General features: G+C 42.1%; 1 protein-coding gene across 2 annotated transcripts in view; it reads right to left on the bottom strand.

Annotated features, from left to right (window-relative positions):
- znrf3 (zinc and ring finger 3) overlaps positions 1-12,063 on the bottom strand; it is a 69,381-nt gene that overhangs the window by 10,968 nt on the left and 46,350 nt on the right. For both annotated transcript variants that reach the window (XM_071483719.1, XM_071483720.1), the window contains exons 3-4: positions 2,665-2,739; positions 31-162 (exon numbers count right to left, since the gene is read on the bottom strand). In XM_071483719.1, the coding sequence (XP_071339820.1) occupies positions 31-162; positions 2,665-2,739 (207 nt within the window). The remainder of the gene's footprint in view (positions 1-30; positions 163-2,664; positions 2,740-12,063) is intronic.

Raw genomic sequence — 12,063 nt, 5'->3', positions numbered from 1 at the left:
GTGGTTTGGGGTTTTGGCGAGAGCTCTTACCCTCGGTGGTCTATGTTGTATCCGAGCACGAGCCACTTTCTGCTTGTTGACGATGTTCATCAGCTTCACGGCGTCATTGCCCTTCACGTAAACCACCGGCCGCTTCAGAGGGTCCTCGGCTACCTGGTTGAGCTGCGGAGACGAGAGAAAAATACATCAAACACAGGTGTGCTAATGCTTAACAAAACCAAACTCATCAGTCTGGTCAATGATGGCCTCATGTTAAAGGGTTTTACACATTAAACTAACAGTTGTATAATGTCTCCTGTGGCATTTTCAAGCTTGACCCAAGCTAGAGATGAAAAGTCTTTATCTCAGCCTCTGCTGTTTTAAGTTTGACCATTCTTTATAAAAAAAAAAATCTCTTTTGATTCCCTCAACTTCATGTGAGTGGAATACCAAATCACTGGAGTATGCCTTTAAAATGTACAGGATTTTAACATTTGAGCAGATTTAATATGTGCATGGGTTGTTCTGACTTTAGAAAAAGTTCATCTCTAAAATGTCCAATAATTGTTTTAACGTTGTTTAAAGTGTTTTTCCAACCCAATTTTTAGATTTTGGTGAAAATACTGAAAGTTTTCATACTGAAACATATTGAAAGCCAATAGCTTGTGACAACTCCAATATTAAACTGTCAGAGTCAGGACCAGCCTTCAAAAGCTGAAACCTAATATGTTATGGTCAGAAGCAGTCGAACAAGAAAAAATATATTTCTTGTTTGTCCCTTCTAATGTAATAGTTTTACCTCTTAAGGCCTCGGAATGTTTTCATTTGTACCAAATAACAGAAAAAAATTAAATAAAACTGGAATATTTTCTTTATAAACAAAAGCAGAAAAATGTGCTTTTTCAATTCAAAGGTTGCAACAAGTGCAAACTAGAGAGAAAAATCCAAAGCATTATGACATGTGAGTATAATAAAAACATTTAATACTGTATGGTCCACACACACACACACAAACATATTTCATAATGCACGAGTGTCAGCTGTGCAATATTTCAGGCTTTTTATTATACACAGGACTGAAAGTGCCTTTTCTTTCTCAGTCACCACTGACTGACACATGTAATGTGTAGTAAGGACACTGCACATAAAGCAGAGAGTTTAGATGCTACTGACCTAATGGATGTGAACTGTCTGAGTGTAAAAAAATAAATAAATAAATAAAGCCAAAAGCATTTAAACTCTTCTTTTCTTGGGGAAAATGACCTGTAGTCTCAAGACATGGAAAGTGTGGTCACAGTTTGCCAGAGGGAGCAGGAGGAAACAGTCAATGAATAGCATGTTCTGGCTTTCGAGTCAGTTGACACACTCCTCTCCCTCCCCGTTCTCCCCTCTCGTCTGCTGGTCGGAATCTGTAATTTGAAAAGCCCAAGGGAAATACCGAGGATATTCGCATTTCTATTTCTTCTGCTGTCGTCATGTTCCCCAGTGAAATGCTGTATGTTCTGGTTTAAAAGTATAGATGCTGAAACCTTTGATCTTGATTCTGGCATGCTGCTCCCGCTTTGGGAAGTGACTCCACTGAGACTCTAGCTTGGCCTCAGACAAACAATACACCAATAAAAATACACCTATGAATGCAAGCATAAACTAGAAAGAAAGAGAAAACAACACGTGTGTTAATCACAAACTTATCTTTTCCCTTTACAGAGAGAAAAAAAAACAAGCCACTTGCTGCACTTGGCCTCAAATTAAAAGGAGGTCAAGTACATTAAATCTCTCCTAATTTTGGCCCCAGGACCTTAATTCTCCCTAAGCTCCTCCCTCCCTGCCCCTCGGCCTTGTGGGTCCTGTCTCTGCTGATCGGGCCGCTCTGACTGGAAAAGCCTCTCGGGGGAATTTAACACAGCCGCCCAGTGCTGCCTTTCATGTGGTCTCCACTCATTCCTTTTATCTCTCAGCTACGCGCTTTACGACCCAGCGGCAGAGAAGAAGAGGCGAGGAGGGAGGGGAAAAAAAAAAAAAAACCTGCAAGTCCAGGCCTGGCGTGGCGAGGATGAATACCACAGGAGAATTCTTGCGACAAAAGGCGCTCAGAGGAGCAATTCGTGTATTTTACCTCTGAGCAGAAAAAACACAGGAGTCAGAAAGGCTGGAGGACGGAGGAATGTGAGTGTCTGGATGTGTGTGACCAGGAATACACTTCACTGTGTAGCTTCTTTGTGTGCTCCCCAAAATGTGCACTTAAAGACAGATCCATAGGCTAAGGGGATGAGGTAATGTGCGCTACCTGTGCAATTATGAGCTCAACAGAGTTTGGTCACGGTCTAGTGAAAGCTGAACCTGGATATCCATTTTCAGCAGTGCACTCCTCTAAACACAAGTTAGAGAGCTCAAAGGCCCAGAATGGTTGAATGAGCAAAGCTGATCCACATGCTTTTGAACAGAACTAAAGATAGAAAGATCATTGTCTGTGCAAACAGCATACACACACAGACATTCACACACACACACACACACACACACACACACACAGACATTCACACACACACTGGCAGTCAGAAGGGCAGGGCATGCTGCTGAGCTTCATTCAGAAGTGAAAAGCGAAGCGTCTTTCACAGACAGACCGAGACAGATTAGACCATTTCGGAGCGTGAACGGCGGGGTAATTTCAGGTGTGTAACTAACCTGGTCGATGGCATCTGGATTCTCTGACACATCGAAGATGACGGCTGTGGCTCCGCGCTGCACTGCTCTCTTTGCCTGCAAACACACAAACACAAAGGAATCATGAGATACATCAGACAATAGAGGGAAGAAGGAAAAGGGCCAGAGATGTTCGATCTTGCTGTCAAACTGCACTAAAAACCTCCTGAGATATGGTTTCACATTCAAATTCAGGCCACTAGAGGGAGTTCTCTGCCCGCACACATCAACTGGAAAGTGCAAGTAAGAAAGAAGACAGAAAACCAACAGGCGAGAAGTAAACAAGCCACTGATAACATTAGTTAGGATGCACATGTGGTCCATTACTTTGAAGTCTTCATGATGATCTGAGTAAATCTGCACCACGTTAAGCTAATACAGTCTGACAGACACTGAAACAGTTCCATTCCTGTCTCAGCTCCATGTGATTCAAACTGTGCACGACACTGGGCTGAATTGAATCGAAATCTGCCGTGCACGCTCGGGAAAGTTGCATAAACTTATCAAGGATTTCCAACTGCTAAAAATGTGAGCGTCTTTCATCCGAGTGAAGAGAAAGTCACAGCACAGAGGTCTTTTGAAGACTTCTGCTAAAGGCAAAAGATAAAGGAAATGCTTGGATCTGCAGAACCCCAAGTATCTCTTCGCAGAATCCAAATTGGCTTCCCCTTGTCAGGAAATGAAAAAAGTTTCTTTATCTTAACTCCTGCCTTCCTCTACAACCCGTTCTCACCCCACTTGATTCAACGGTGCCCTATTTAGACAACGTTTTGATGTGTGCACTACATGATCTAAAAGTGCGCTGCTGGGATCATATCCTGGTATTATCAAGTGCCCTTGGGTTCTTGCCAGCACTCTTCATTACTGGAGGGAAGGGAAGGGGGGGGTGAAGATCAAAGTGACAGTGTACAGTGCTGTGACTCTGCTGCCAAGTGGCTGGAGAGTGTCAGCGCTCCAGTCTGCAGGAACTCACACCGGACAGAGGGAGGAGATGGGGAGCATCAGCATGTGCGCATCATTCTCTCTTTTCACAACACATCATGTCGATTTCTGACGTAACAACACGCAACGATGAGACGCTGGGCAAACTCTCTGCTTCTTTTGTTCAAAGCAAACACTTGTGCAGTATAGTACATACAGACAGGTGACACATTGGACCCAAACAAGCCTTAGAGACAGCTTCAGTAACTCTACAGGTGGGATGGACACCATCTTCCAAAAGATATCCCTCCGTTTGGTGTCTTTGATGTCTGACATGCCATCGACGCTCAGTTGGGCTGACGCCCGGAGACTGACAAAACGGTAACATATCAAGTCTGTCGCCCGTCTGTGTGTCTGTCAGGGTGAGAAATGGCCACCACAGGTCCTGTGAACACGAGGCCAGGTCTTCAAATCACTTGTTTTGACAAATCAACAGTCCAAAACCCAGACCTGTTCACATAAAGTTGCAAATGTCTGCAATGTTCACTTTAAAAAGACAAATTGTCATCAATTACTTTTCAGGAATGCAACCACTGTTGCAAAAGCTGCAAACTTAACTAAGAACTTTGGAGCTTTATTTGAAGTAAAAAAAAAAAAAAAAAAAAGGATGTAATAAAATGGCAGCTCTGTTAGTTGATTTCCTACACTCTTGTATAGCTGATGAATGCTGATTAAGTAAATTTGGATTAATCTATACCAACTACTATTTCTTCTCAATAAACATGACGGCTGTCTTCCTTGTCCAAAGCAAGACAGAGAAGCAGAGGTATGTGCATTCTGCAGAGGCAATAATGGCACTAAATATAGAACATATTTGATTTTTAGAACACACATGCGTGGGCCAGTCTGTGTCTTCTTCACTGCAGGTACCTGTGTTGGGACGACTGCCGCGTGGACAAGTCGCAGCAGGAATTAATACAGAAGCAAAGTAACAAAAGGCCTTTGATATAAAAGGGGTGGCACATGTACCACATTCAACTCTGAGCGTAAATCAGCTGCAGGGAAAATGGAAACGCATCGTGACTCTGAAGTCTTCGAGCTACATCTCAATTAGATTTCCCTTTGGTTTAATCCACAGACAAGATGTTTATGAATCTTGCTTTCATAGCTCATTAAAGAGTAATTAACCCTGCAAACCGAGTGAATGGAAGCCTTATCAAACACCGAAAGCATTCAAACAGAGTCGCGCTATAAATACACGCTCTTCCAACTTTCTCTTTCGTCCTGCCTCCTTTACATAAACCAACATCGCTCTTTTCTTTCTCTCCTCACTTTTGTGCTTGGAAAGTTCAAAAGCGAGCAGAGCGAAATCTCACTCAGCTTTTCCCTCTCACCCAGTTTTCTCTCCGCTCCACACTGCCAGGCTCCAGCCCCCATTTAATTCAGCACAAGTCTGCTCCTTTGATGTTAGCTCTCCCAGTTAATAATTAATAGCTCTTGGTAAGACGCTTTGAGAAGAAAGAGATCTTCCTCCTAAAGAATCTCCACTCGGGCAGGCCCGCGCTGCAGTGCAGGGACTTGCCTGACGACAACAAAAATGCACCCACAGGCAAACTGGCTGTCTTAAAAACCATGACACATCTCCTTCCCATCCCCATAAAAGACTACGACCTCGGACACCAAAGGAAGGATACACATTTCTTGCTTTATGACAGTTTTTTTTTCTCTCTCTCTCAGGACATTGTCATGTTGCTAAAAAGAAACCAAACCCGTCAGTGAGGAAATACTTGACTGAGTCAAACTGGCTATAGAATTTCAAGTGGCAATGCAAAGAGATACTGTGAAAGCAATTTGAGACAGTATTCAGCCCTCTGCTGCAAACAGTTCAGAAAGATGACAAATGCTGGAAGACGTCAGCTCTCATTCATACAAGTGTGATTGAGACTGAACGGGAGTTTCAAGGTCTGTTCATTAAGCGTATCGGTGTGACGTTGATGCAGGATGACACGTTCATCCTCTCGTTCATGATTACACATGAGATTAAGACACGCAGATGTTATCATCGTAAGAATCAAGTATTTCAAGGACCAAAAAGCATCAACTCCTCTGTCAGGCATCAGAGTGCGACAATGAGTTAGGCAAGTAGCAGGGAATAAGATTTGGGTATTTTAAAGAAAAAGTGGAGACAAACAGTGGTGGAAATTAACTAAGTACATTTACTCAAGTACTTTCTCTTTAATTGAATATTACATTTTAATGCTCTTAGTACTTTTACCATACATTTACGTCGCTACAATTACTAGTTTTCAAATTAAGAAAAAAAGGTCTTATGAAATTATCCACTGTTAGATCAAACCAGTGATTTCCACTCTTTTTGGCCCCTTTAAAAAGAAGTGTTAATGTGAAGGGCCCCTCTAAAATTTTCAGATGGTTTAATTAAAATAACATTTTTAGATCCCCCTCCCCCCCAAAAGAGTTAAGATGATCAAATATTCCACTAATGGGCAGAGACTTATCAGCACTTTCATTATTCACCTCATGACTCCTCTGATTTAACTTGTGACCCTTTGAAGGGGCACAACCCCCAGGTTAGGCAACACTGGACTGAGCTACTAAACTGCATGGTAAATAGTTAAAACTAAATGTAATTTTCAATAATACATCACTCACTGAGGCCTTTTTCCTGTCGAACTGATACTTTCACATTTCATACTTTGGGCACATTTACTTCTATAGGATTTTAAATGCAGGACTTTTGCTCACATCAGGGTATTTTTACATCATAGTGAATCTGAGGACATCTTCCACCACTGTATATGACCAGGAATAAGACAAGTAACCGAGAACTACTACAAAAGGTGACTAGGTGAACCATTAGTCATCAATGTTCAGAAAAATCTGAAAAATGGTGAAGAAAATTCAAAAATATGATTTTGTAAGACTTTCCTCTGACAATAAATCCAGCTACAATCTTTAAGGAAAGGTAAAACCAGACGAAGTGGAAGAGATGAATAGGAGGAAGGCAAGAAATCAAGAACCCCCACCCCACCCCCCACCCCCCCAGAATCCGACAAAAAGAACACTGCTAATATTTTTTTCAAAGCTGAAAACATGGTCTCTGGTCCCCGATGTGAGTGCTTGATCAGTCATCCATGCTCAAAAAAAGAAATCAGCTAAACTCTCAGTCTGAGCTGCACACGGGGGGGGGGGGGGGGGGGGGTCACAGGTACTTCACAATACTGCTGGCTAAACAAACTTCCCGCTGGCTCAGTGGCATGAGAATTAGGGTACAATCTTCCCCGAGCAAACAAAAACCGCAGCAGAAAGTACTGAGAACCCAGTCTAGACGCAGAGGAAAATGAAAGCTATGTTTAGCATCCCTAAGTAAGCCTGCCAGCTTGTAAGATCTGAGGAAGCGAAATTTTCACTCGTCTGGAAAGAGACTTTTCTCAGCGAAGTGCTCACTCCATCATTTACATACACTGATGATCCTCATATCAACACACGCGGCAGCCAAACAAAACAATGCGTGTGTAAATTTGTGCAGATATCTGTGTAAAGCAGACAGCTACGAGCTCACATACAAACAGACACACACCTGGATTACACCTGCAACATCTGGCCCATACACATGCATCACCTATCACAGCATTCCCTCTTTCTCGCCTCCTTTCCTCTCATCTGCCCCTCTCTCTCTCTCTCTCGCTCTCTCGCTCTCTCTCTACTGCTATAATTAAGGCAATTAAGCCTTCAGAAGACTCTCCACTGCTATTATGCTGTAATTTCATGTTGCCTCCTGGCTTTACGGTTTATTAAAAGATAAAGGCATAGTTTTCTCCCATTGATTTCCTTATATGTGGTTGCCCCCCCACCCCCCTCTTTTTTTCCCTCTCACTCCTCACTCTCTCTCTCAGAGGAGGCATGTGTTCCAAAACATTATTTACATTCAGCTAAAAAAAAATCAAAGTTTTTCAACGTGCCTATGCGTCCTTTGATTGGAAGCCTGTGCAGCCTGGAGACAAAAAACAAAAAAAAAAACTACGTTTGAAGCACCTCTTCCTGTAAAGAACACAGGGGAGACTGGGGACGGTTGCAACAAGGTATGGTTGCAACAAGGGGCGGTTTTCTCTAATCAGAAACAAGTTAGAGAGATGATACTCGTACTGCACATGGTCAGTTAGCTCTTCCTCACAGCAGGAAGACATTAGACATGTTCAACATCTGCTGCTGACTTAAAAAAAAAAAAAGCTTTGGGGGTGTGAAAGTAAATTTTTTTTTTTCAGGAGCTGTCCTGAGCTTTTGTTTGAATTAGTCAAAACTCACTTCTTTTGAATCATTATTTTGTTGACTTCTAAATAAAATAGTTAGCGTGTGTCTAGCTAGCACATGTCGTTCTGTCATGGCTGATAGGGTGGGGAGGGTTGGGATGGTTCCAACAAGTTACTGTAACTGTCCCCAAGCTAAGCAGCCAAATCAAAACAGACCAGGCATCAGTATGTTTCAACATTTTTAGTTCAAAATAGGAAATATATGTCCCATAGCACAAGAGATAAAATAATAACTGCTCATTTGAATGTATAAGAGAATACAAGCAAGTTATTTTGGGAATTATTTTGTTAAAATAGACAAGTTGTGACTATTTTGACTCATGGCGGCTAAATGTTTGCAAAACAAAAATTAATAAATATTACTAAATCCATGAATGATACTAAAATATAATTGTAAAACAATGCATATTTTCAGAATACTCTCCCTATTGAGACAAGAGCAAAGGTAAAATAGTGAAATTTAATGTATTTTTTAAAATTTTGCAACCATCCCTGACCAATGTTGCAACTGTTCCTATGGTTGGCGTCAGTTGCAACATCTGAATTCTACCATTAAAATAAATACTGTGAATGATATGTCATATGTTATAGTCTTTAATGATATGGGTATTTAGCTGACAGATAATAATTCATATTAAAAAGTTTGGTTGGTTTAGTCCAAATAGTCTCTGAGTTACTGAGAGAATTGTTTTGCATCCGTCCCCAGTCCCCCCCCACATTTGCATAAGACGTCATCTGTACTATCTCGACGTTTTCATTACAACAGGATTCAAAATCACACCCCATCCCACCAACCGCCCGCCATCAAGCACATTACTCAACGTCTTCCAAAGCTCCTACTGTTTGATGTTAACACGTCGCTGACAAACTGTTAATCTGTCACAACATGTTCTTCTGTTTACAGACACCTGACATATTCATGTTGGCTGTGTGACACATGTAATCAACTGGTTTGACACTCTGGTTGTGCTGGATTTGCTATCTGCTGTGTCACAACAACTGCAATAATAAGAACTTTCCTGTTCCCACAGGCACATAAATACCATCCTGAAACCATTTACAAGGGAACAATGTGAACTCAAATAACCTTGTTGATCTTAATCCTGCCAATAACTTCGTTTCTTGAATCCCCTTACACTCATATTCAAGGTTTAGACTCATAGCCATGAAATTTCGCTCCTTCAAAAAAGTTTATGAAAAATGACGACAATATTCTTCGGTGACTGTGTGTTCCTCCCTCCACATTCCCACACTTGAACATATTCCTGCTTTATATTAATTTGAAGGCTGTTGAGACCTCGGCTGGCGCGGCTGGATTTACAGCAGTCCCGTGACGTCTGAGGCACCTGTTTCAAGCTGCATGAAAAGTGTTTACGGACCACATAAAAATCCACTTATGTGTCACACCGGTGGAGGAGAGGGGCCCGGCGAGCCTCCTCGAGCTCCTCTCCATCTGACCACCTCCATATAAACGGGCAGTTTACTCAACGTAAACACACAGGGGAAAGAATCACTTGAAGCACTCAGTGAGCGCAGTGACTGTCATTAATATCAAACTGCAGATAAGAAGTTGGGTCAGGAAGCGAATGCAGACCTGTTTATCATGTCTCTCCAAGTCGGGGCACTGATCTCGGATCAGTTTAGGACAAAATTTGTCACATGAGATGGCCATCTGAAGCCTGGAGCTGCATGAATGCATTTCTGGCCACAAGAGGAAAACATGCTTACAGATATATTACGTACATTTACACATCCAGCACACACAGCAACATTATCATTCATTTTGAGTTGTCTCGATTATACCTGACTAATATAAAATTCAACATATTTTTTTTAGCTCTGTTTTGGTTTCTACAGACTCCTGAGAAAAATATCTGTCTCTTTAGCTGCTACTGTAAATGTTTCACTGTCTTCACTCGCTAGTTGCTAACTTTGTCAGCTGTTACGTGATGGCAGGTAATGGCTCTATCAGATTTTTTTTTGGGGGGGGGGGGGGCAGCCAATAAAATGTTGACGCAGTAAAGAACAGCGGAGACTGAAAAAACCTTGGAGCTAAATGAGACAGCGGCTACAAACTGACAAGACTTGATTTCTTTTCTCTTTTTTCTGGTAACAACTTGATCCAGAAAAAATGGCTCTTTCTCCAAGTTACTTTGCTGCTGCTCCTGTCAAAACTAATCTGTCTACATGAATATTCCAGTACCCTATTATTACTGTGGCAATCGTGCATTTCAGTTCACTTTATTTTTCTCCTTTGCCACAAAGACATGGAACAGCCTGGATGAATGACATGGTCCTTTTCCCTCAAGCAACAATCAAGACAACTGTCCTTGCTGCATGTGGTGAATGAACATGGTGCAGAAAGTGTGGGCCAAAGGTCTAAAAGTTAAAGCTCTGGAGAGGTGAGCAGCACTTTTGTCATTCCACAAAAGATTTAGACAAAAGGTGCTAAAACTCTCGTCCTGGAAATAGTGCAGAATTAATGGTGTGTTCACATATAGGCCTACAGACTAGAGAGATACACTCATCTCCAACCATGCCTCTATGCTGTACATCATGTACATGACCAGCCACCGTGCACATACGTACATGAACACACACCGATACAGTATGTAACGACTATCTGTCCCACTGTGTCGCCATCCCTAGGGGGAGGAGGCAGTTCCCATGGGTGAAGTCTCTTCTTTCCACTGGTTTAAATTCCCTAATGGGAGACAGAGCTGCGGAACAAACCTGAGGCAAAACACAAGAAGCTCCACTGAATCCATTTCCTCTAAGAGACGTGTTTCACTAAGAGGCCATCTTCTGGACAAGCCTCGGTTAGGGTGGTAATGTCAGCTGCAGAGCTCACAGCGATGCCCCTCACATCATCCTGGTTAAGGTCTTAAAGCTAATATCTCTCCATCTCTTCCTCATTTCCTCTCACTGATTGTTTTCTTCCTCTTCTTCACCTAATCTCTCCCACCCGCTAACTCCCCGACCCCCCTCTCCTCCATTTCTGTCTCTGCCTCAGTGCACATTGAGGGGTGGCCATTCACCCACAGTTGCATAACCAGAATTATACAAGTGAGTTGTTCTATCAATATATGTGTGTGTGTATGTGTGTGTGTGTGTGTGTGTGTGTGTGTGTGTGTGGTGGAGGGGGAGAGGGGTGTTCTCTCAGGAGGCCTGCCAGTGGAGCTTGGCAGAGAGTCGGCCCCATTAAAGAGTCGAGAGAAACAGAGTGAGGTGTACTGGGGAGCACTCACTCTCCCTCATTGTAAGACCCACACATAGTGTCTCCTTCATACACACACACACTGATATGAACTCAAATACATCATATCTGCTTCGCGTAAACTGCAAACTCGTGGCATAAACAGCCCATAGTCCATCACTGGTCACATACAAAGTCAGGTATCAAACATCACATCTTTTTAGTACCATGTCCTCAGTACTGAGTATTGAAAGCTGTTCTTATGTTTTTCTTCAGCTGTTTTTTTCTTTGATGAACTTGTTCCTGACTTTATTTTATTTATTTAATCCATCACAAGACGAGAACTCAAAGACCTTTAGCGTCTCTTGTTATACACTACCAGTAATAAGTTTTAAGGATAAGTATAGTGAATAATCTTCAGTGGTACAAAGGTATAAAAGAATGAACTGAAACATGTTAATTTCATGGAAAACAGGCCTTTGTCAGTGGCCAAGAAATGGTTCACTTTCCTAACATCTTTCCTGCAACTATGGGCGTAAATGAAGCCTGGATAGTTCATGAAAACAATTTCTACAGGTTGAGGACTCAGAAACACCTTGTGTATACAAAGGCAGTATTAGAACAAACTATGATGCTACACTGATACATTATAAGGACAATACTGCAGGAAGTAGTTCTGTATATTGTTGTCAGAATGGTGAGAGAAAGGCAGGTATTAAAAGGAAGACAGACTGATTGGTCAGGGGTCTGTCCAAAGCAAGATGATGGCCCAAAACTGAGAAAAAAAACACAACCAGATGGAGGCTTCAGTGATGGAAGACCAGTTCAGTCTCATGGAGCTGGTCTGGGATGAACTGGACAGGAGGTTAACACAAAGCAAACTGTAATGTGCAACACATCTGTGGGAACTTCTGCAACAGTGCTGGGACAAACCTT

This window comes from Trachinotus anak, unplaced genomic scaffold, assembly GCF_046630095.1.
Source record: "Trachinotus anak isolate AG129_WGS33_773 ecotype Australia unplaced genomic scaffold, CSIRO_AGI_Tana_v1 ptg000008l, whole genome shotgun sequence".
Taxonomy (NCBI): Eukaryota; Metazoa; Chordata; class Actinopteri; order Carangiformes; family Carangidae; genus Trachinotus; species Trachinotus anak.
The sequence above is the reverse complement of the archived record's forward strand: the minus strand, read 5'-3'. Positions and strand labels throughout refer to the sequence as shown.